The 25,344-nt window shown below is 47.7% G+C and overlaps 2 protein-coding genes across 2 annotated transcripts in view; one reads left to right on the top strand and one right to left on the bottom strand.

The window, feature by feature from the left end:
- TNFAIP1 (TNF alpha induced protein 1) overlaps positions 1–12,720 on the top strand; it is a 98,995-nt gene extending 86,275 nt beyond the window's left edge. The window contains exon 7 of the transcript XR_013925803.1: positions 12,710–12,720. The gene's annotated coding sequence lies outside the window, so the exon portion shown is untranslated. The remainder of the gene's footprint in view (positions 1–12,709) is intronic.
- The window catches only part of MNT (MAX network transcriptional repressor), a 43,976-nt gene continuing 24,788 nt past the window's right edge, over positions 6,157–25,344 (bottom strand). The window contains exons 5-6 of the mRNA XM_080374205.1: positions 9,366–9,558; positions 6,157–7,688 (exon numbers count right to left, since the gene is read on the bottom strand). Of these exons, the coding sequence (XP_080230331.1) occupies positions 6,973–7,688; positions 9,366–9,558 (909 nt within the window). The 3' untranslated portion in view covers positions 6,157–6,972. The remainder of the gene's footprint in view (positions 7,689–9,365; positions 9,559–25,344) is intronic.

The following is a 25,344-nucleotide window of genomic DNA, read 5'->3' on the forward strand; positions in this document are numbered from 1 at the left end:
TGTTCCCAACAACTGGTGTTTGACTAAGGGGGGAAATAATCTAAAAATAGTGTTACAATCAATTTTAATCTGCTCAAAATGGTAACAGGGATGGAAAACAGGCAAGAAGTATGAGAGTTTGCCTCTCCTCACTCCGGTACCTTTTAGAATTAACATAAGAGTGAAAAGAACAACTGTCCGCTCCAGAAAAAAACAGATGCGGAGTCTAAGACTCACCTCACCTGCGAGGTGCTCAGCAGCTGCCCCCCTTGTCCCACCCCCTTAAGGCCATCAGGTCCCAGTGCAGCTGAACGGCTAATTACACTTAAGCAAGTGGCTAAAAGTCAACGGACTGAGCCAGTGCCTGCTCAGGTAAGCAGAGGTCGACTGATTTATCTGGCCCAGACCGCCCGCCTTCGCTGGGGACACACAGCACCGAAAGCAAAGGGGCTAAACAAGCACCCGCTGTGTCCTCACAGCAGGCAAACTGCGTCTGCTCCCCCGCCCCCCGCCTCCCTCCCCAGGCGCACCAGGGGGGGTCTCCAAATGCCCCTCATCCCCGCCCAATCTGGAACAATTTTCACACTTTTTTTTTTTTTTTTTTTAATGCAAAAAATTCACTCAGGATGCAAACCAGTCCAAAAGAGACACAGGCTACATACAAAAATCAGAGACACAATAAAGTCTTGCATTGAATGTCTATACGTATATAAACAGGCGTGCATACGGACAATCACACCGATACCGACACAAGCAGCAATAGCCTCACCTCCATCTAAACCACTCAAAGGCATTTCACGTTTTTTTTATTTCTTTTATTCTTTTGTTACAGAAGGCCACTTTTAATTAAAACAAAGATAAACGAGACAAGTAGTCCAACGCCAGCAGGCAGCGGCCCGGCCAGCCTTTGGACCCGCACGGTGCCATGCTGCATGCCAATTAGTTGGTGGTGCATTTCCTACCCGGACAGACTGTGTACAGTTTTAAAAGAGCAGAAGCCTCTGCAGAAGGGACATCACCTCTGTCCAGCTCTCTGCTATAGAACACAAACCCTGATCCCACTGGGGGCCGGCGGCTGCCCAGCTGGGACACCGGAGCCCTTCGTGCCTCCGACACGCAGCATTCAACCCCGGCACAGACCACAGACAGATACACGCTCGCTCACACACACACACGCACACACACATGAAAAGGGGTCCAACCGCAGCAGCTGCTTCAGCTGCTTCCCAGGGTGTGAGAGGTGGGTCGCTGGCTGACACCACCCCACCTCCCCGCCATGTCCCTGGCCCTGGGAACGAGGCAGCCGCTGCCACTGCACCGTGCGTGCACCCCAGGACCAGTGTGGAGAACAGCCCACGACCCACCACACCACGACCCCAGCAATGCCACGGGTGTGGGAAAACCCTCCTGATGGCTGCTGTCCTGTCCCCTCCGATTCAGCTGGTTTGTGCAGCCTTGAGTAGCCCAGGCACGAGCAAAGGGGGGTGCTCACCCGCCGTGCTGACCGGCGGGCAGCCCCCGCTCCTCCCCGGGTCAGCATCCCCCTTCCCAAGCAAACCCCTCACTGCTCAAGACCCTTCAGGGTGCCCCGCTCCTGAACATAAATCACAGAACAAGCATGCGATTCCTTCTCTGTGGATCCTCTTCATAAAAGAAAAATGCACAAGAAACGCTTTTGGTCAAAAGCTGGCTCTCAGGCCCACCAAAGCTGTTTAACACCAGGGCTGGTGAAACAGGGCTGCCCCATGCTCGGCAGCTGCTACATGTCCGTCCCTCGCTCGCTCTTTGCAAATCAAACACCAGCAGAAACACGGCCTTGTCTGAAAGGCAACGGTCTGGCTCAGACTCAAACCAAAGTGATTTGTTTTCCAGAACGGTGCAGTTCGCAAGACATTTTCAACTCTGGGAGCTGGGCTGCAGCTGAGGCCCTGCACAGCCAGTCCCCACTCTGCAGCGGGCAGCAGCCACCAGCAGCAGGGCCAGCATCCTCCAGTCTCTCCTCAGTCTTTCCTGGGAAAGTTTTGCCTGGGAAAGGTGCGAGTCAAGACCTGAGGATGTGGCCCCACGGCCGCAGCACACCGGCTGAGCTGGAGGTGCCAGCGGTGGGAGCCCTGGGGGAAGCTGCTCCGAGAGCCTGGCTGATGCTGGGTCTGGGCACGAGTCACCGCATCCCCAGCAGTGGTGGCATGACTGAGACTGTGGACGCTCTCAATAATGCCAGTTTCTCCAGCCGAGACAATCCCTCACCCTGTATGAAGACAGGAACATAACCCTAAGCAGGGCTTTAAAACCCAGCTCATGAATTGGGAATTCCAAGAATTCCTACTGCTTGTCCACCCGATAGCATGCAAAAAATGGCTATAATGACTTCTGGTACTTTGTCTGCCTTTTTAAAAACTCCTCCCTCTTCCTTTTAGTTCTAGAAATCCTGAGCAATTGGAGGATGAGCAAAGGACAGCGGCAGCTCCAGCCAGGACCACCACAAATGACACACAGCACGAGGCAGGGACCAGCTCGTGCCAGCGGTGCCCATGCTGGCACCAGACCGAGGCGTTCACAGGACCAGCCTCGCACACACCATGCTCCAACTCCTGCTGCGGGAAGTGCACACAGGCAGCATCAGCCACGCACCCAACACACACCAACACACCGGCCCGCTGCCCCTCAGACCTCATTCAAGCAACTGCGGAGAACGTGGGAAACCAGGTCATTTCCCTTCCCAAGCTAACCTACAGGGTTCTGGCTCATTTTTATTGGTGAGGTCAGGAATACAGTCCTGTATCTGAAGTGTCAGCTGCAAGAACTTTTTTCAGGGTAATTTTTAAAGTAGCAGTTTGGGTTTATTCCTCTCTGCCTGCACTTGGCAGGTGAGAGTGGAAAGCAGCCTGAAGCAAAGCCATGGATGTGCCGGCTGCCAGCCCGCTCAGCCCACTCCTCGGCAGCTGACCCGGCTTCGCCACGCACCGGGGCAGCCGTGGGGGCTCCCTCAGGCAGGCTCGGCTCAGGGGAGCAAAACTGCTCATCTGCTGGGAGGCGCCGTCCAGCTCCCCAGCCTGGGTCAACTGAGAAAGCGGGAGAGCATCCTCCCATGCGACGGTAGCTGTCCGAGGGGTTTGCTCACACAGATCGGCTGGTGTCCATTTCAAACACACACGACCGTGTCGGCTGAAGTTTTAAGCACAGATGAAGCTTCTGAGCATGTTTTTGCTGTCGGTAGTGTGACATGAACCGTGGCAAGCACGCAGGCTGCGGGGCCGGGAAGCTCAGCGCTGTGGGTGATGGGCCCAGAGCCCACCCTGGGTGGAAGCACCCTCACTAACCTACAGGCTCCCAGTCAGGCTTGACAGGACAGGGACATTTTCTTGAAAACTACTACACAGAAAACCCATTTGCTATTTTTTCTGTGGTATGGTTACCAATAACTAATATTATTCAACAACAGAAGAGATTTCTTGTAAATTTCATATTTATTGAATTTTTTGGGACAAATTAGATCTTCTGAATCCCAAAGTGTACATATATATATATTTATATATAGCTTTCTCCATAGGGAAAACACATATATCAAAGGAGGAGAGACATTTCTAAAGTGCCCCTTGTTATACAGTACTGAACATGACTTCTAAGAGCATTAGCGTAAATCTGAAGTTTCTGAGCAGGAATGACAGACGTTTGGAAAGAGGGGCTGTGGGTTGCTCTTTTCCCCACAGAACCGGAAGAAGTTTACTGGTTTTAAAAAATAAACAGAAAAACCCCAAAGAGACATTTCTGGTAGCCGTGGAAAAGGCAGAACAGAGCAGGGGGACCTAAGATGTCCAGAGCAGCTTACAGGCTGGCCAAGCGGCACAAGCTGTTCTTCAAATGAAGGTGAACACCGATGAAGGGGTTTAGACACAACTCCAAGGGGGAAAGAAAAACTGGCAAAGATGTGGGACTTGTACGTGAGCAGGGCAGCAAACCTGTTAAGCTTTAAACCGTAAGGAAGCTAAAGAGGAGGAGGTCAGCAGCATCACCTGTCCATACAGTAAAGGCCATCAAATAATCCACCAGAAAGCTCATTTGCCTGTATCAAATAAAATGGGAACTCCCCATCCCACACCCCTTTCACTGTGGAAAACACAGAGCAGCTGTATGCCTGGGTCACTGCTAGTTACCAGTACGGATCCTGGGATAAGAAGCCAACGGGGCTAAGGTGGGCACAAAGTTTTCAAGGCAGACAGAAAGCAGTCATGCAGACGGCACGTCAGAAGTGCAGGACCAACCCGCGCAGCCTGACCTCGCAGGTCCTGCCAACACGGTACGCAGGGAACATCGGGGACACAAAGGGGCTCCTGGCCAACACTCGCATGCTGAGCCCCGCTTCCCATCCTGGGCCTTTTCTCCTTCAATAAGCTCAGCCACTCCTGACTAGAAATGAGGCTTCCTGCCTCGATTTTGTTATTTTGTGAGCGCAAACAGTGAAGAAAGGCAGAAAGACGCTTCCTCCCCCTCCTAACACCGCTACAGAAGGCAAAGCCACGCAGTTCCTCCTAAGAAGGGAGATGACCCTGTTGCCAATACTCAAGTTTTCAACATTTTCTGATGAGGAACAACTGTCTTGGTATCTAACGCTGATCTCCAAATACTGTCACAGAAACACAACGTCCCTGGGAAAGCACCCGCACACACAAGGAGTCGATAAAGCCCCGGCAATTCTGCTAACCCCACCATGCTCATGGTGCCCTACAAGTGAGAACAATCTGTTTAAATGTGGCTTAAGGATAAAGAATCCTTAAAGATGTGTCCATTCTGCTGTAGAAACTGTGCTAGCAACACAGGCAAGAGCTTCCTGGACTCAAGGATGCAAGAAAAAAAAAAAGAAGTGTCAACTACAGAGCAACCCAGGGCTTCATAAACAGATTTAATGCAATTCTCAGCCATGTCTGCTCAGAAGGCACAATCACGCTTGATCTCTGTTTGCAGTAATTACTCCTGCCTCCAGCAGCTTCAACCATAGCATGGACGGTATGGAGCTGGCAAGATTTTTTAAACCTCTGCCACCGTTCTCAGCAGCCCACAACCAGGCAAAAGCCCTGCTGGAGTCACCAGGAATTTTGGGCAGGCTATGGATCATGTTTTCCTGCAGAAGATCTTGACCTAAAACAAGATGTAACCAGCCAGCACAGTGAAGGTGTGACCGCAAAGCCCTGCCTTGCCTCCTCTGAACGGGTGTCACTCCCGCAGCATACCTGGTCAGATACTAGCAGGGACCATCTTCCCATCCTGCCCCAAGGAAAACATCTGCTGGCTACAGCAGGAATTTTGCCTGCGTTAAGGACTACAGAGTATTTGCTTTCAGAAAGAGAGGAAGACAAAGAAGAGATCATTAATAGCAGTACTACACACAAACCGGTGCAAGGACCGGCATATTCAGTCAGCAATGAAACATGTCCTAAGCAACTTCCCAGCCAGGCTGGCAAGTACCAGCAGAGCCAAACAAGATCCCTCCTCTCGTGACTCCGTGGGAGTTTGCCGTTGACTTCAGTGAGATCTGACCTAACCACCACCAAGGATGAACAAGAGGGTCACTTAGGATGAGGGGTTGTTCTTTGGTGCACGCCTCACTGTAGTCTGTAAGACACAAGTTATACATACTGATCTTCTGGAGTATACCGTTATCCTGTACAAGACTAGATTATTTCCACCCCCACCCCCCCACCCCCCCAAGAAAAAAAGATGTCAAAATCGCTTGCACTTCTAAGATAACCACATTTATCCCTTTCCTAATTATATTGACTCCCACACAAAAACGTGGTCAGTTCAGGAACAAACTAACAAAATCAACCCATGCAGCAAATCTACCTAATTTCTGTTGGTCTTCTTGTCCCTGGTCGCACTCTATCAGGCCACATCAACATATTGCAAGTTGCCAGCACAAAATACCTGCCTCTGCAAAACAAAAATGAACCCAAGAAACCTGGGGGCCTGGGACTGGCAGGAGAAATCCTGAAAGGGGGAGTGCCATGCACAGAGATCTGCAAAATCAATTATTGCATCAGCAAAACCAAGCCAAAACAAAAAACAAAACCCCCCAAAAACATCCAAACAAAGCATTGTCAACCATTAAAATAATAAAAAACTTTTTTTTTTGACACAGCTATAAAAATCAAGTCATTTATAAAACTGCAACAAATGAAGTCCGCTTGTGTATTCTTTTTCCTTTTATTAGACAGGACAGAGAATTTCCTTAAAATGCCATAACAAGTCACAGTGATTTTAGATGGTTTTTTGAAATGTAATATATTGACGGGAAATACCTTTAACATGGTTTACCTTTAACATGGTTTAACTTGGTTGTTGGTTTTCGTGTGGGTTTTCTTTTTTTTTTTCTTTTTTTTTTCTTTTTTTTTGTTGTCTACTGTAGATGTACCCTGGTCCACCAAACCATCTACCTTAAAGTTTCTTGTTTAGAGAGGACACTCTGTCTTCTTCCTCCAAGAATGAATTTTGTCTAATAATCCTGCAAAATAATCAACCTTACAAAAGGCCTTCTTCAAATGTTATATTTATATATATATGTATATACATATATATACACACACATACACACATATATATAAATATAGACTTCTATGATTTTTTTTCCCATTCTACGCAATGTCTCAATAAAGAGATCATCAATTTTTATTCTACAAAGAAGCAACACATAAAAGGGGAAAATTAAAAGTCTTAAGAACATCATATCCATATTTCACTGATTACACATAAAAGGAAAAAAAATCACCATGAACAACTGTCTTTGAAGTTTTCTCAGATTAGCAAAATTCAAGTGCAGAGAGGCCCTGTCTCTCGCTGCCAGCAGCAGGCTGGTTACTGGGCGGCTGAGGACAGCCCAGCCCGGCACCTTGCCACTCAGCGTGTTCTGCACTTCCCTCCCGTGGAGTTGGACGTGGTTGGAATGTATGGAGTTTAGGAAAGGTTCCCAACAAAGACCTCGCCGTCGGACGATCCCCTCTAGGCCAGCTTCAGTGTGCTCACTGGGAATGATGGCATGGTCACCATAGTCACTGGATTTAGGACCGTTTGCCCAACTAACTGCGGGTGATGGACAACTTGGGTTCCTACAGCGGGCTTGGCCATCACCGCTTGCTGACCAAGGTTTGTGGTTCCATTCACTTGCTGGTGCGAGATCGTGTGAGCAATATGGCTCACCACGGGCTGGCTGACGGCCACGGGCTGAGGGTAGATGGGCAGCTGCTGGCCCAGGTGGGCCATGTGGTTGATGGTGGCTGGGTGCACAGTGATGTGGCCAATAGGCTGAGCAGCAGTGGTAAGTTGCACAGGGCTGGATGTGGAAGGTGCAATGTGAGCAATGTGCTTGGTCTGTGGACCCTGAATCACGTGGTTGACAGTCTGAATGACCGAAGCGTGGGTAGTGGCGGTGTGGGCGATAACAGTCGATTGCACTGTCGAAGCCGCCACGATGTGAGTCTGTGCAGGGACGATCGCCTGCGGCTGGACCAGTGCTTGTGTCTGGATGGGAGGCTGTGAGTGGGCTGGGGTTTGTTTCTGCTGGATGGACAGGTGCTGAGGCAGAACTGCCGGGTGGTGGGAAGCAGCGTTTGAAGGGACGGCTTTCAGGAGCTCTGGGTGCTGGCGCTGGGTTAGTTTTGGTAATGAGTTCACTGGCCTGTCATCTTCCATGTCTTCATCCATGTTATCTTCACCCTCTGAAAAAATGAAAGGAAGAAACTCCCATAAAAAAGAAAGCAGAGCACAAACTGGACTAACCAGCCTCCCTAAAAGCAGCACAGACAGAAGAAACAACAGCTGGAGGAGTCACTGAGCTAGGGGCAGATGGCATGGCACGGCGCTGCATGGCACACTCCACCGAGCCCCGCGTGGGGTGGCATACCCCTCTCCTCCCTGCCTGTGGGCCAAGGACCTGTAGCCAGGCAGGTGTGACTACCTCGAAGCCCCAGCTAGAGAGGGGTGCTCACAACAGGCTGAGAGATCTTGCTCAGGAATAAGAGATCTCACTCGGCAGGCAAGGGGAGCAACGTGAGCAGAGGCAGATGCAGAGCACCTGGCGTGAACGCCATCTGGGCTGAAGAGGCTCCTTCTGAGAAGGGGACCAGGGTTTCCTTTCCTGTCCAGTTGTTCCACCAACCAGTACCACCCCTTCTGCTTTCAGAGCAGGAAGGAAACAGCCATGGAGCAACATGGCAGCAAGTTCCTTGTCTGATTCTGGAAAATGGACTCTCGTCCAGTCCAGGAACTAATGAAGGAATGCAGGAATGTGCTGAGCCTGCAGAGATCAGGAAGACGAGCAGGGCAACTTGCACTGCCTGCTCTAAAGCCAGCCATGCAGTACAGATTAAAAACCTCGGAAGATACAGAAGCAGCAGGAAAACCAGGGAAGACACTTCCCTTTTGGCAAGCTGTGTGGTTAGTAGTAGCTTGAAGCGATCATTTTCAGCAGAGACCAGCTGGAGAGGTGAACGGTTGACACTCCTATTGACAAACCACTCCTACTCTCAACTTCCATCAGCCTACACTTGGGAGTCTATGAGTACGTTCAGAGGTGATGACCTGATACAAACCCGAATGAACCAGAAAACTCAGGTTTTCCATTCCTGGAACCTGCTGTATCATCTGCCCAGTGTGCCAAGAGCAAATGCTGTCACGATTCGAAGGAACTGCTGCAAATGGTTATGGATTGCTACAGCCTTCTCATCTCTGAAAAGCAAAGCACTGTCCATCCACAGACTGCCTATTCTTCCTGCTGCATGTCACTGGTACGGAGAAAAGCATGCACTCTCCTATCTCAGAAAAACTTCTTACTGGAAACAGCATGTCAGATATTCTTTAGTATCATTTCATCTTCACTGTGAATCCTTTTCACACAACATGAAGGCTCATTGTTGTTCAAATGCTCTGGTGATCCTTCCTGTACCAACTCCTTCTTCTCTATGTGGCTGAACTCCCTCCCATATCCATGCACAAACAGAATCATAGAATCACACAACCATTCTGGTTGGAAAAGACCTTTGAGATTATCAAGTCCAACCAGTAAATACATCAGGATGCTCATACACCACTCAGTTCTAATGAGCAGGGATGCATAGTTTGAAAGCAGGGATCTCCACATGAGGTATCAGCGGACTGAATGTGCAAACCTGTGCTTTGTACCTACCTAAAGTTTATGCACAATTTTCAATTTACTTTACACAAGCAGCAGTGTATTATGAGGCCAATATGGATGATTACAAATCGCTTGAAAAGCTTTTGCTTTATTCTGAATGCAAAGAAACCTTGATGATGCTAAATGAAGATCCCCACCACCACTATATAACTGTGTCAGTGGTGTACAGTGATAGTTACAAGAAGAGAAAAGTTGTGGGTACCTGATGCTGTCGAGGTAGATGCCTGGTCATCCTCCGGCTGAACTGTCTGTCGAATAATTCTGTCAATCTCCAAGATGTCCATCCACTGGCTCAACTCGTTCTTCAATTCTGCCAGTCGCTGCTGGGTAGCAATCTTCTCTCTTGCCAGCCTCTCCATCTCATGTTCATATTCTTTTTCCTTCCTCTTTAAAGTCTAAAGGCAGAGGGAAGAAAAAGAAATGTAAGGAAAACAAAGACAAGTACACTAACCTGGTCCCTCCCATGTGCATAGCTTGCCTTTTTTTAATTACCAGTTACGCTGGTGTAAAATATGTTCAGATATAGTTAAGCCTTTCAAATTCAGGCAGAAAGGGAAAAGAGGAGAACTGGCCACAAAAACCTAAAGGGTTACTCTGGCCAAAAACCTTCTGCCTTCTGAAGGAAAACAGACGAGCCTCCAGAACTGAAACAGTTAACTACGTTGAGTCCCTCTAACTCCAGGGGTAAGTTTAAAGCCTAGAACTCCTCAGGAGAAGCTGCAAGGCCTTCCCTCTGGAAATAAGTATTTCTGCCACTCTAAAGACAGAAAAAGAAATCTTCTTCCTGCATGCTTCCTCTTTTGCTCTAACCTCCCCAACAAAACTAAAAAATTAAGAACCAAGAGCACCAAACTACGACTATGACTCATACCTGTAAGGTGGAAGCCAGACCCTTCCCAGCACAGCACTTCCACCCTGCTGACTTCCTAAGCTAAACACAGGACACTGACGGCACATGTGTGCAAACACTGGCAGGAGAGAACATCTGTAAGGACCCCGACACACGGCTCACGGATGCAGCATGCTCGTGGGCCATGAAGCAGGCTGTCTGAGGTCCCACGCAGGTGTTTGCTGGAGGGGCAGCAACACAAACCGGGACTCCTCTCTTCTGTTTCAGCCCAAGGGAGCTCCTTGTTGCACTCCAACATCAGTTTAGAGCAACAGGGGTCAACACTCAGCTTCCAACGTCAGCGTCACTTCACCTGCCTTACAAGTATTTGAAGAGGATTAGGGCTTATTGCAGACTGGCGGGACGGAAGCAAAGGGAGGGAAATGGTGCAGTTCCCGCTGATCGCCAGGCAAAAGGACATGAGACCCCTCTCAGTTAGCCACTCAGAGAGTGAGGCTACAGGGCTTTTACTACAAACATCTACTTCCAAGCATCCCTAAGGAAAGGAAGCATCTACACCAAGAGCAGCGCTCCTGCACGGCAACCGCTGGCCCATGGCTTGAGAAAGGTGGAAAATACCCCACATGCCTGCATGAAGACAGAAATCCCGTGCAGAAAACTCTGCTCTTATGCAGGAAGATAAAACCACAGATGTAGTGACGTATTTCAACAAGGTGCATTTGAGGAGGTAATGTCTTTTACTAAACCAACTGACAGTAGCTAAGGAAAAAAGACAAGCTTCAGGCACACAAGTTCAAGTTGGTCTACACAAAATCACAGTACATTTCCATAACCAGCACATAAACCACAGAGAGAGAGGGAACTTTTTCATGGTCAGAAGAAAAGAAAAAGCACAAGTACTAATTAGCTTCTGAGCAATACACACCACATCAAGAACTCGTGACCTAGAAGAGATGGCTAAGAGCCAACAATACCCTGCATCACAGGGGAAATCCTGGAGTCAAATGAGAAAGAACAGTGTATGTTCTCTTCAGCTAACGCCCACTCAGCATTGGGAATCTGATAAGTTCATCAGCAGGGAAGGGAAGAGATTCTGCGTCAGTCAGCACAGTATGCAAAACCGGCATACGCTGCCCAGTACTATTAATGGGAAATAAAACCCATAGATCCGATGGGGATCAGTTACTGAGCAGTGCAGCAGAAAAGCAATAGCTGATCTTCCCAAAAGGTACTGGTTCACAAGACCTTAAGCCAGTAGTGTAGCACTGAACAGGAGAGAGAACCTGTCCTCCAGTCCAGGTCAGCGCTTACTATAAGCATAAAAGACAAAATAAGTGAAATGTGCAAAACCACGTATAGTCTGTCCATTTTTCAAAGCTAAGTTTCACCACTGGGAATCTAAATCACATGCACGTATCTGAAAATACCACCTATACGCAGCCCGCACAGATGCTCTGATTTCACTCACCGCTGGCAAACACTGAATTTAAAAGTAAACCTTACACTTAGCAGAGTGGCAGAGGATCAGACTCATGATCTTCTGAATACACACTCTTTCTTTCTCTCGGAGTTCTCCAGGACAACTGCAATCAGAACCTGACCTCGTGTGTTTCATTGGTTCTGCCGGTCTTTTGTCTCCACTGTTAGCCAGGAATACATTTAAAGCCTTTTCAGCCAGGCCTTTAATTCAGCCTGAGCCAACACAATGACTAGGATAGCTCCTGCCTCCTTCGTATAGAAAAGGGTACCTTTGCCCCGATAATAACAAGACAAGGAAGTATTTTTAAAATGGCCAAACAACATGTATTAGCAGGACACAATCATTCCAGATCTGTAAATGGAGACAACTCCTCTCAAAAAGCTTACTCTTTGCCTCCTGGCACAGCTGGCTGTAGCTCAGCTAAAAGCCTCAAAATGGACAGTTTTCAGGCAAAGGGGGCAGTTTGTCCCTCTCACTGCTTTTTAAACCCTAAGCAGGTAGCAGGTATGCCAACTCCTCAATACCGAAGTTTTATACTGGGAAATCCCAGCAGACATGTAGCCTACAGCTGTGAGAGGCGTTACTGGGGCAGCAGGCTGTCTTTTGGTGCAGGAGACACAGACAAGCAGGGACAGGGACTCCCAGAGCCCTGGCTCTGCACCAGCACTGACTTCTAACCTGGAGATTCACACGTGGCTGAAGCCAAAATCCATATGCTAGTTTATAAGTCTCTTATCCTGCTGAGTGCGGCCAAAGCATTTTGCCTGACCCAGAAAACATGGTCGTGCTGCACATGTGCTTTGATTTCCTTGCAGCCAGAGGATGGGGATGGGATATAGGGATGGCAGGGAAAGCAAAAGCACTGAGAAAGGCGCATGCTCCTGTGCTCAGGTTTAAATATGCAAGAAGATAATTCATCTGAATGTCTTCCCCCTTACTATATAATCAGGAAAGAAGCAAGCAGGAGAAAGTTCAAGACTAAAAATGCTGTGCACAGACATGAGCACAGCTCCTCTCTGCAGCTCTTCTCTCCAAACACGTTCTCCATGCAGGGCATAGCAACGAAAGGGCAGAACAGAGTAACATAGATTTCCAGGAAGAGTAAGCATGAAATCCACGCAGCCGCAGCACCTGTGTTGTGCACAGCACAAGTGTATTTAACCAGATTTGGCTTGCTTCCCTGCTGTGAGAGAAGACTCCCAGCACCAGGGGAAAGCACGACTGAGGTATGGGCAGGGGGGCTGGTAATTAGTTTACAAACTTTTAATTACTGAAACGGCAGGCAAACCCTTAGCAAGCACCAGGACGAGTCTCCCAGCAAGCAGATCCATGGAGCTCACTCTGTTGCTCTCTGGGTACCCCACTCCGCCAGCACAGGCTTTGGGAGCTGGCACTACTCCAAGCCCGGCCCCGTGGGCTCTGCCTCCCGCTGTGCTGCCAGCAGCCCCAGCGCTCCCCGTGCTGGGAAGCGGCTTGATGGGGTGCCAGCTCCTGGCAGCCACTCGCCGCAACCGCACACTCCTCCTGGGGCTCCTGCAAACGGCCCCCCCAGCCGGCATGCTCTCAGGCTGGGTGCTCTCCAAGGGAAGCTGCTGGGGAGGCTGGAGGAGCAGATGGGCTGGAGTCTCTGCTGGCACTGGTAATCTTTCAAAAACTATTCTAGGATGCAACTCACTGCGGCTCACTTGGTAAAGATGGATCTCCCAGCTGAGCTGCTTTGACCAGATAATGAACTTGGTGTGATTAACTGGAGCCCTCCTCCCTCTCCTGCAGCTCTGCTCCGAGCACTGTCCCGCTCTCTGCGGGCACTGGCCTCGCAGGGAGCAGCACCTTCCCCAGCTCCGCAGGGGCTGTGTGCGTGCCCTGCAAGCAGGAACAGACCCACGGACCCGACCCTGACCCGCCGGCCCCTGTGCAGCAGTGGGCACTCATCTCCTGCACGAACCTGCCGCAGAGGGGCAGAAGCAGGGACTCTCCCAGAATCACTGAGAATCACAGACCCTCCTGCCTTTGTACTTCTTTCCACTGGCAGCTGGTATGGAAGAGGGTCGGTGCACGCCTTCCTGCATCCCCTCTGACCAGCATCACCAGCAGCCCCTTGAACAGAGGGCTATCTGGCATCTGCCTGTCAACACGTTATTTTCTGCAGATCACCCTGCCCATGTCAGGTGCCAGGTTTTTCTGTCAGTCAGTAGAAACTCCATAGTAAGAGCCAAACCTTAGTCATTCTGACTTTGCTCACCTACATACTCCCAAACAGAAAACACCTTTAGAGACACGCACTGATCTCCAGTACGTTTTTTCTAAAACAGCAGCAGTATCACAACGGATCCTACACAATTAAAAAAAAAAAAAAAAAAAAAAGCCACATAAGTTTTAAAGTAAGAAGCAACCACACAGTCACTCCTTTCATCAAACCCAAGCCTTTGGGATCTTCCAACAGAATTGGCACATAAGGCTAGAGCTGAAACGGGCAGAGGGGACCCTGAAACTACATATAACCAAATGACTAGTTAAGAATGAAATTTCAATAAAAGGAATTCATGCAAATGCCCAACCAGCTGTCTTTGAAGATCTGAAATTTCATTAAGGCACCTGCAGCTGTCTGGTGCCAACCCCTTCGCTTAACCTGGTGCATGAGACATCGACCCTCTTTATTCATGGTGGAAGTCACTGAAGTTATTTGCACTTGTTTTCCCACCTCCTCAGAGAGTGACGAGGACCGACTGGCACCGGGAGCTGCAGACCCCTGAAGAAGGCAAGGTGTTGCCATCCACAGTTTTGGTTCTGTTCTGTACAAAGCCACAGGGCTCTCACAACCCAAAGCTGGTGAGACTTGAGCACAACCCACATGCACCAAAGAAGGCAGCATGATTTCCACCAGCTCAACAGACACACACATACTCCCCAGTCCCAAGACTGCTCTTTTCCAAGCAACGAACTTCAGCACAGACCCTTCTCCTTATGTTTGTGCAGTGATGATTGTAGGATTTCTTTTTTTAATGTTAAGAAATTGGAAACCTTGGTTGCCCAGGCAACTTGTACTCTGCAGTGTAAGGAAGCTACATGAGCTACAACTTCAGGAGTGAGTTATTTTTCACTTCTATGCACTTAAAAAAATTCCACAAGAGCATCACTTAAAAAAGCCAGTAAATCTTGACCTTGATGTGGGGGAAGCCTATTTATCCTAGGAAGAAACCATGGATTTCCTCATTTTCACATGAATCCATCCATGGCTTTTAATGGTTAGGAAGTTTTGCAAATCAGCTTCTGGCTCTGGTGAAAATGAGTTGATCGTTTCACTCCAAACATTTATGGTTCTTGCAGTTTAACTCCTAACCGCAGGCAAAATAGGGAGCTGAGGCCAAGTAAAGTGCACTGTACTTGTTTGCTGCAGGGATCGGATTCCCTACAAGAACAATTCTGAACCTGAAAGCTGCATTTAAAAGGTGTTTTTTGACACAGCCACATGCTTCAACACGTGTGTAATATAAAGTACAAGAGTGGTCCCATGGAAAGCACACCTGAGTTTGAAGCTGAGAGCAAGTCTTTTGCTCAGAAACACCTGGAGAGGAGCAAGGGCCTGGGACCAGCTCTGACCGTAACCCTCCCCACAGGGCAGGCACCATCCCTGCTGCGCAGAGCAGCTGCTGCTACCCTACACAGATAGAAGTGGTGATGAGGAAGCAAGGGCAGCCATGAAGAGGTTTCCTTTATTTAAACAGCCATCACCAAATTAAAATCCATACACGGATTTGCTCCCCATGAGTATCTGATTTTCCTCCTTTACATGTAGCTGTCAGCTTCAAAGCAGCCTTTACCCACCTTTACCCAAGACCAGCACAACTGCAGTGACAGCAAACGCCTGATGCAATAGCAGTTGTAACATTCCAGTCCTGTGCCCATTCTCATGGCTGCTGTTTCAGAGCTGCTAGTTGGTCCTTGTGTGCATCTCACTTGCCGTTATTTGGTAAACAAACCAGACACAAACTACTGTTGTCACTCCGCAGCAACAGTCATTTGTCACTGTAAAGAATTTTCTATTTTATAGCTGGCTGTAATTAAATTGCTTATTCTTATGTCAAGATTGAAAATAATTCCCCCAATGCTTTCTCTGCGCTTGCCTCCAGAATAATGCTCGCCCCATAGTTGGCGTTAGTGAGGTTTAAAAGGCCTTATTAAAAAGCTCCCCTTATAAACGTTATATTAGCAATTTTAAAACAAATTTTCAATTATAAGCTTTTCCAGAAGCTCATTTCAGCTGTTGTGTTCTATCACATGGCATTCACTGCTTAAAAATTTCTCATCAATGAGCAATCATGCAAGTGACTTCCAATTTTGAGCCAGATTCTTTAACTCTTTGCTACTGGGATTGCAGCCACTGCAGCGAACCAGAAGCTGCTGGGCCGGGGGAGGTTCCTGAGTGGCAATCCCACCTGCAGGACCTCCAGGCAGCTCAGCACAGACCTGATCCAGCTGGTCAGGCTTTCCACTGTTGTATGGAGCTTTGGTTCCTACATATAACGGGGGGAAAAAGCTAAACCCTAAGAAAAAGATCTTGTCTTTGCAGGGACTGCCATGGTGCAACAGATATACAGTATGAGCAGTCTACCAGCCTGTCTCCACAAGTGCTGCAGCCAGAAACAAGAAGACAGAGGGATGCTGAGGAATCTGCGGTCCCCAAACAGCCCAAGCCCCCAGGGCTCTGTTGGCAGAGGTGCCACACTCACCTGTAGTACTTTGGGGTCTGCATTAGTTACACCAATTTTGGGCATTCCTACTTTGAATAGCGCTAAATTTCCTATCAAGTTCTTCAGGTGCAATGAGCGGTTTATTTAAAGCCCAGCATCTAGAGAAATTTCTTGCCCCAACCTAACCCAACCTGCTGCAATGAAGGAGAGCCCAGGAAAGCAGGAAAACTGAGAGCTGGTTCCCCCCACAGCATCAGGCCAGTGTCCCCAGGCTCTGCAGCGAGTGTGCGCACCAGCGGCAGCTGCCTGCACCAGCAAAGGTGACGGCACCCCACCGGAGCCTGCCTGCCAAGGACCTGCTCCTGCACCCTGGACCTCCCGGCCCCGAGCTGCTGCCAATGCCAACAGGCCCTTCAGTCTGCGCAAAGCAGCACCAGGCAGGATCAGGCCATCAGCAGAGGTGAGAGTGGTACCTCTCCTTCTGCTTGTGTGAAACCCCGGCTGGTTGCCATAGGAACCAAAGCCATGGTTTCCATAGTAACTGCTTCATTCAGCTGGCTCTTGGAGATGAAATCCCGCAGTGCCGGATGTGCTAGCTTGGTACCACCGACTGGAAAATACAGGACACGGCACAACAGTACCTCCGCAGTGAGTGACGCAGCTACTGCACCGCTGCCGCTGTGCTCTCCCCGTGCACACCGCCCCACCGAGATCACCCACGTGTAGCTACACCCAGACAGGCTCTACTACAGCAGCTTCTCCAGGGCTTTTCCTGAGACCTTTTCTCTGTATAGAATTACAGTCCCACTTTCCCCAGATACAATGCAAAATCACAACAGGCTCAACCCAAAGCTCTGAGACGTTAACGCAAAGTGCTTGGCACTGGGGGAAACGCGGGGAGGGGTCCTGAGGTGACCAGTTCTCAGTGGATTTTGAGAAGTCATTGCTTGTGTGCTGAGGGAGCGAAGGAGCAGAAAAAGGACTTCAGGCTACCACTGTTTGTGCGCCGATTTCAGCCTCCCAAGCTCTCATGAGCACCAAAATAAAACGTGCAGGGTGAAACAGAGACCATCCCACACTACCTGAGGTCTAATCACCAGCACCCGGCAGCAGGCTGATCTGATCCCAGGCATGGCTGTTACCCTGCGGATCCTTAAAGGAGACAAGGCGATCTGCAGTGCGGTGTGAACCTCTGGGACTCACAGACTTTGCCAGCAGGCTCATGACCCAGGTCTTCCATGTGTTTAACCCCCGGACGAGGGAGGCAGCCAAAGAGCGCTGTTGTATTCTGGGAGGTGACCTCACCCTCACACGCATACAGCAAGCACCGTGACTTCAGGAAATGAGCGAGTCATTTGCTGCAGAGGCTGCACCAGCTTTTCTGCTGGTACAAGATAAGTGTGCTGGGCAGGGGCTTGTCATCATCATCTTTTTCTGCACTCACCACCATGCAATCTAGTTGTAAGGGAAGAGATGAGTATCTAGACAGAAATACTTCACAGAATAGGAAATCTGCCTGGAGCAGAGAAATCATGGGAAAATGAGAACATGCATTATTATTTACATTTATTATTTGCACATTGTTAGCACTTAAGACTCCTGACAAAAATACCCCAAAACATCAGGCCATAATATCTGGAATAAAAATACAGCTGAAACATGGCTATCTGCACTGCCCTTGCAGATCCAAGAGGACCCAGGCTCCTGAAGCACTGCTCCCTGGACAAAGTTCAAACACTTATTAAGGTAGAGGGTAGGAAGAATCCAAATCAGGAAGACAAAGAATAAATTCAGAAAACAAAAATGAAAAACCAAAAAAAAGCAGCAAATTACTGGAACACACATAGTACAAACATAAATCAGGGAAAGACACAGCCATGCCCAGGGGCCAATCACCAAAACCATTCTGGTTTCTACCAGTTTACCAATCTGGTTTACTCCTTGATATGACCCTCAAAGTTAAGAGAGATCCAATGTTAAAAAACCTGAAGTGTTATTTGCAATGACTAGGTATTAAGTTTGGTCATGTGGTTTTCCTATTTTTATTTTTTAAAGTAGTTTCTGTTGTTCACAAAATAAGCAAGATGTTTTTAATGATGCTAATGAATTCTGGATGCCCCAAAGATCCCAAAATACTGTCGTGTTTGTTATTCAGAAAACTGTTATTCAGAGAAATATGTCTCTGGTAAAACTGTAATAATCTTCTGCAAGCAAAAATAAAGTGTGCTGCATTTCAAGGAGCAATTATCATTAACGACACAACTGCTGGATGTGGGACCCTTGCAAGTCCTTCTTGAGCCTATGTGATGATGTACAGACAGCAGTTCTGAAGAGCAACAAGCAGTTACACTTCAGAGCTACAGCCAGATCTCTTACTACTAGAGATGAGGAGGAGATTAATGTGGAGACATACTATCGCTACATCAACTTGCTGCAGTATTCTTGTGTTTTTCCTGGAGGCATCTCACAGCAGCCACTGTGGGAGACAAAGCAGAGAATTGGATGGGTCCCAGGTACGGCGCTCCCTTTGTTCGTATTTGTACAGATTTGGCTCAGACAACAGGCAAGATGCACCACGAGCTGCACATCAACATAAACACTGCCGGGCTTAGAGCAGCTGCCTGGGGGAACAGGTAGGTGAGGGCTCTCCTGGAAGAGGAGCACACCTCCCAAAACAGTGATGGCAGGTGATGGCAGTCAGCAACCGTGAGTTCTGACAGAAACACCATCCCCAGCAGAAGAGGACCACCCCACCACATGTGTACTGTGGCAGTGGGTCTGAGGTGCTGAGGTCCTGGTAACTCAGAGAAGGATGCCATCCTTCCGCACCACCTCTCTTCCCTGTTTCTCCATCCCCATAAAGAGGTCAGTGCCAGTTACTCACATCCTGATGGCTCCACCTGTGGCCCACAGAGCAGATCTGGGTCACCAGAGGATCTCTCTCGACCCATCTCCCTCGCTACCATAAAAACTAGTTGGTAAACACAAACCAACTCCAGCACCTGTGCAAGGCCACTAATCAAAGCTGTGCATGAGTGAAAATCCTTGCCTCCATGCTAAAGGGTTTAGGGCTGCAAGCGCTGGCCAGCACAGCAGTTGTGGTGCCCACCATGCCTGCACACTGCCAGTATTCAAGACTCCCCACTGCTCCCCATGAAGGTGGTCCTATGGCTGAAGCTCCTCCACACAGCACAGCATGCCCCACTGGGCTGAGAGATAGCCTTCGAGTAGGAAAAGTCCCAAGAAATTCCTAAATACGAAGTGATAGGAAGGAGCCAGCTGCTGGGGACGATCAGCTCTGAAGCACCACACACACCACTCCACAAAAGCACAGTATAGCAAGAATCAACCAGCTTTCTGCAAACCCACCCAACCTGCGCAACATTAACGTCACTGCAGAACATTTGCAGAATGAAATCAATCTTCTTTTAGAGACATTTCAAGGATCTCAGCCTTTTGGGAAGAGGACCAAATACAAATTTTTCTTTCTAATGCTGCAGGAAACTGCACGATCACCCTCAGGAAGCTAGTTCCTGTTCTCCTGAAATACAAATATAGGGAATAATTCGGTACCTGCCCAACAGATGGCACACAACTTGTACAGGACAACGGGTCACCAGACATCTACCTTCCTTTTTCAACCACAGCCATCATTTTCAATGACATAATTTTCCCTAAGTGCTGTCTCAAGATGACCTGAGCAGCCTGGTTATTCAGATCAAGATGTATCTCGGTATGACAGGACCAGCAGTCCCTACTTGACATCTCATTATCAAGACTGCAGACTGTATTTTCTCCTATGGGTGTTATACTGGCTGTCCCTGAATGAACAGTACATCACCAAGGGAGATTTCAGAAAACAGTACTAAGTTGACAGTGAAAAGGACATTCTAAATCTAAACTGGATATAGTATTTTAACTCATAATGATGTAAAAGATGAGTAAGGCAGGATAAAAGAAAAATAAATTGGGAAAATTAATCCATTTTTTTCTGGTTTGTTTGTTCGATGCAGGTGTTAACCTCCTGTGCAGAGGCAGCTTCGCTGTTTCACCAGGTCACCCAGCTTCCCACAGCCTGCATGGGTTCTCCCCACAGTGACAGTGAAGAGAAAAAGATGGAAAAGAAATCACAGCTGCAGACAGAAAAGTGTTCGGATAAAACCACAAAAATTGGCAGGGCAAGTCCAAGGCACGGGCAGGATCAGAGTCACTATTAATTTTTGATAAATAACAACAGAGACAGGGAGCCTTTTAAAAATCTTGCTTGTGCTTCCATGTCCTCCAAAGCACGTTTTATCAGTACTTCTATTACATCAGAGTAATACCAACACAACAACAGGACATTAAGCCAATACCAACTTCCTGCTGCTGTATGACAGTTTCAAAATCCCCCTCATTTATTATTTTGTAGTTGACAATGTCTAGCGAGGCTGCCACCAACATCTACAGCTGCAAAGCTCTGTAGTACACGGGCTGAACTCTGCTGTACATAGGCACATGCAATTATTGTTTTCTTGCAGCTATTTGTTTGTAATCTTAATTGGCTGGTAACTACTTACTGTCATTTTAAAGAGTATCAACACACACCTTTGCTACTACTAACAAGAACGGGAATCCAAACTACCCTTGTACCTTGTGCCACGAGGCCCCTGACCTCTTTCCTATCAGGCTCTCTGGGAAGAGCAAAACCACAAAATAAACTAAACAGTTACCATGTCAGTGGGGTTTGTTGTGTTTGGAAATTTTGCCTTGTTTTAAAGGTAGGTGACTTTTGCAACATTATACATAAATTAAAGCCCATGCAATCAAGCTGCAGTTATCATGGCTTGCGTCACATCATGTGCACTCTCTTCTGACAGCAGATGACAACCAGCACAAGCACCAGGACCCAAACAGGCTGCAACACAACTGTCATTTCAAAACGCTGTGCTGTGCTCCACTTACAGGTTGTTTTGGTTTTTACAACCTTGAGTGCTTCTTTAAACTACTACTTAAATGACAGCAGTATGATAGATGTAGATTCTCTAACAATTAAAAAGTAACATGTACAAGACTCATAACTCTGTTCACCATTTCTAAACTCTCGTGTATGAGTCACAAGCAAGACACAGTTAAAAAAAAAAAAAAAATCACCATCCCTTTTGGCAAAGGTTAAGAAACAGCTTCCACTCACCCAAGGAGGTTCAAATGCTGGGCATTTTTAAGAACTCTACTGCATGACATGTTTTGTGGTCACTCCTGAAAATAAAAATCCACAGACTGCTCCCTGGATGGAGCCTCCCTCCAGGCAGATAATGCTGCAGCTGGGGAGTGATGGCAGAGGATTTGATTTCAGATGTCTGCAGCTGCCTGGGAGCCCACATCAGTTTTGGTGGTTGTGCCAGCTCGAGCACAAAACTCTGATTCAGGATGGGAATCCCGTGTTTCTTCTACTCAATGACCACGCGAGTCACCCAAAGGGAAAATGATGCCAGCACTACTGCATGCTAAGCACAGTCCCAGGCCACATGCTGGAAGCTATGAAAACACGCCTGACAGTGGGAACGCTGGCTGGCTGGCTCAGCCCAGCACGCTGAGTGCCAAGGGACTGGAAGGTCTCCCAGCACTGCCCGGCTTCCCAGGCTGAGCACCTCATCTCCTGTATTGATATAGCCTGATGTCATGCCTCTGAAGCTAAAACTGATTCTTAATGACTCCATTAAGGGCAGGAACTAGACCCTGCACTTGGTGTACATGAACAACACTCACTGACTCCAGTGGGAGATCAGCCCTACATCCTAATTCTTACCTGTTTCACATCTTTAAGCAGGTTCCAATTTGCTTTACTTTACTAAACAATAATTTTTTACAGGTCTTATTTCTCATCACTTTCTGAAATCTAGAAATGACACCACATTGCATGACTACAGCCTATTGTTGCTGGAAGCCTTTATTATTGGCAATGAAATTCAGGCTAATTAGACAAGATAGAATCAATTGACTGGGTCAGGTAAACAACATGAAGAAGCACTGCTTGGCATGTGAGTGCTGTTCACATGAAGGAGGCACTGAAAGCACTGAGCCAGTTCTTGCCAGGCAAGTTTTATAGATAAGTATATTCAGCTAGTAGCTGGCACAGAATAAAAAATTAACTGTTACAGCTATACTTTCCAAGGTGGGGAAATTAATTGGATTCAGCATCACAGTTTGCCTTATGCATTTTGATCGATAATCCAGCCACTACAGTGTTTGAATGTAAATGGGTTCTGGTTTTTATACAAGACTAAATGCTAACGTCAGATGCGTGGCATTTCTGTCTGTAGTATGGCATATGACATTTGTAGTGTCCTCCTTCATCTATATAACACCTACACCCTAACTTAAGCATCACCATGGGACTTTAGAAGTCCACTGGTCTTGTTCTGGTCCTCTACCCTAGACAGGGATGAATTATTGTGCTCAGGCACTGCTGAAGCAACCAATAAATAAAATCAAACAAAAAGAAGAAGAGATGCTGTGGTTATTAACAGGAAAATATAACAAATGTGAAAACAGTATCTGGTCTGTTCACATGTTCACAAGATCAGCTTAAAAAGGACAGCACAAAGGATTTTTTACATGCACTATTTAGGCATCTTTCGACAGTACTTTGTGTATATCTGCCCTTAAGGCAGCCAATTCTGTTGTTTAGTGTTGGCATAGGTGGGCAACTGCATCATTTTTAGGTGCACAGCATGTTGCTTCAAGCAGTTTGAAAAGCCAGAGAGAACAGGCAAGGAATTTAGGCAATTTAAACATCTCATATGAACAATTAGCATAACTTAGGAGCACAGGTAAGTCACATTACAATGGATTTCTACTCTGGGCAGAAGGTCAGGAATCAGCCCTGTAATTCACTGTTTGTCTTACGCAGCATTCTGTGCTCTCAGCTTAGTTGATGACTTGTGAACATACCACCTGGACAGGAGATGCTACAGAAGGGCACATTCTGTGAACAGTGGTGACAGAGCAGACACAAGGAATGTCAAAATAACCAACTAGTGCTAATGGTGAAAAACTGAACCAGTCTCCTGCATCAAGGTACAATGACTGCTGTTGACAGGTCCTCTGCTGCAGGATTATGGTTTTTTGTTTACAAAGGAGAGTCCCTTCTCCCACCTAGGATAATCGCTTCTCTTTCTATGCCTATTGGTTAGAGTTTGTTGAACTACTATTTCTCCTTCCACCTGACAATGATCTGAGACCTATGAACTTCTGTCCTTGCTTTAACTTCAGTCTAAAGCAGTTTTATATGACAAAGGAAAGTAACATTGATCTGGGCAGTGGTGACCTAGCCAGCAGGTCAGCTGAGGCCACAGCACAGCCATGTGAAGTCAGTTCAGCTGAGGATGCCCACATTTGTAATCAGATGAGGAAACCAGGCACAATTCCCTTTAAAATGAACAACGCAGTAATTTACTTGGGAATGTAAAGAGATGTCAATTACCTTGAGTCCAGTACACTACGATGATTTTTTTTTTAGCATGATTTTTTTTTTTTTTTTTTTTTTTTTACTCCTAAGAAAGGCATCAGATCACGGAAACCGTAAGGTGCTGCTTCCACCCACTGCAAGGAGCCGGGAGGGAGCTGCAGCCCAGCACTGCTCCAGCCTCAGCCAGGTTTGGAAGGGGAAGATTTCCATCGTGAAGATGGAGACTATTTTAATATGGTCAAATATTTCTCTGGTTACCTGGTCTCCAGCTCAAGTGACAGCAAGAAGCCTGCAGCCTGTCCACACAAGCTGTCTTGTAGCTTTTGAATGGCTCTGCCACTCACTTATACACTTCTCTAAGTGCATACAACCAGAAAAATCAAAAGACTGGTTTGCATCACATATTTATCTGGGTGATTCCTGGGAATCTACAGGCATGGCCCAAGAGGCAAGCTTTCTGCTACTGCCAGCCAGTGGCCTTGCTACAGTGCCCATCAAGTCAGTGGGACATGGGGTACAATGCCAACACCAGCTCCTGGGGGAGACAGAAATTCAACCCTTCCTGCTCCTTCCCAAGGCAATAAATGACAAATTGGTCACATTTTAATTATAAGTTCATCACAGCTATTTTCTCTCTCTAATCCCAAAAGCAGCAAGTAGGACTGGTAGATGACGTCTATAAATTTGTAAAGTCCATTCCTTAAATGGAGCAAATACTCCTCTCTGTAGGACTAAGGCTCAACATCTACCATCACAGCATTCCCCCCCGCCAATACTTTTGAAACATCTGAGCAGCCTGTGCAGAAGTTTGGATCGCAGCGGCGCCCTGCTTTGCAGTCTTCAAAGGATTTTACTCTATGTCTTTTGCACACCCAGGGAAGCTCAGCTTTGTCTAATATTTTGTAAGCACGTTATTATTTAGTCAGTATTTGACTCTAGCTGTACTGGGGAAAACGGCGAACAAGCAGGACTTGCAGTGTGATCTGAAATCTGCTAGACTGTGGCTATGCTGCTCGTGAGCTGTCTCATTCTGGCTGTCCCGATATCACCTGGTGAGCAAATCGCCTGGAGGTCATCTTACACTAAATATGCAACAGAAAATAACCCCTGAAACTGGAAGGTGTTCAGGTGCCATAGTGACAGGCACAGTTTGAGAACACAGAAGAGAAAACAGTCTTGCTTAAGGGCTTCAATTAGCTTCCAACTAAGATGATTACAACATTTCCTAGCAGGCAAGGAATCCTTCAAAGAGAATCAAATCAAAACACCCAGCTGCACAGATGTCCTGGCTATGAACTGTGTCTGACGTCTTCTGTGCAGGGCCCTGCTCCCCAGCCACACCAGCAGCGCCTGCTCCAGCACAAGTGAAGCGTGGTGCAATTCCTCCTCACAGAGTGGCTCTCTGGTGAGGTGACAGGTTTGACCTGCCTGGTCCTTGCTGGGGGACACTGTGTCAGTGGCCTGCCTCAGCCAAGGGGATGGGGCTCTGCTCTCTCAAAGCAAAAACATTTTCTTCCCACTTTTTTTTTTTTCCACATCACTTCATGCATCTTAGAAACTTTCCAGAGGTCGCCAGCATTTTCACTCATGTCTTGCTGGGAGGAGAGCGAAGAATGCCAGGCGAAGCAGCTCACATAACAAATGTGCTTCGTCACAGGCTCTGCCGCTCAGGACCAGAGCCCACCCCGCTGCTGTGACCCGCCGGGACAA

The sequence above is a fragment of the Falco punctatus genome (genome assembly GCF_963210335.1).
Source record: "Falco punctatus genome assembly, chromosome: 1".
Classification (NCBI taxonomy): Eukaryota; Metazoa; Chordata; class Aves; order Falconiformes; family Falconidae; genus Falco; species Falco punctatus.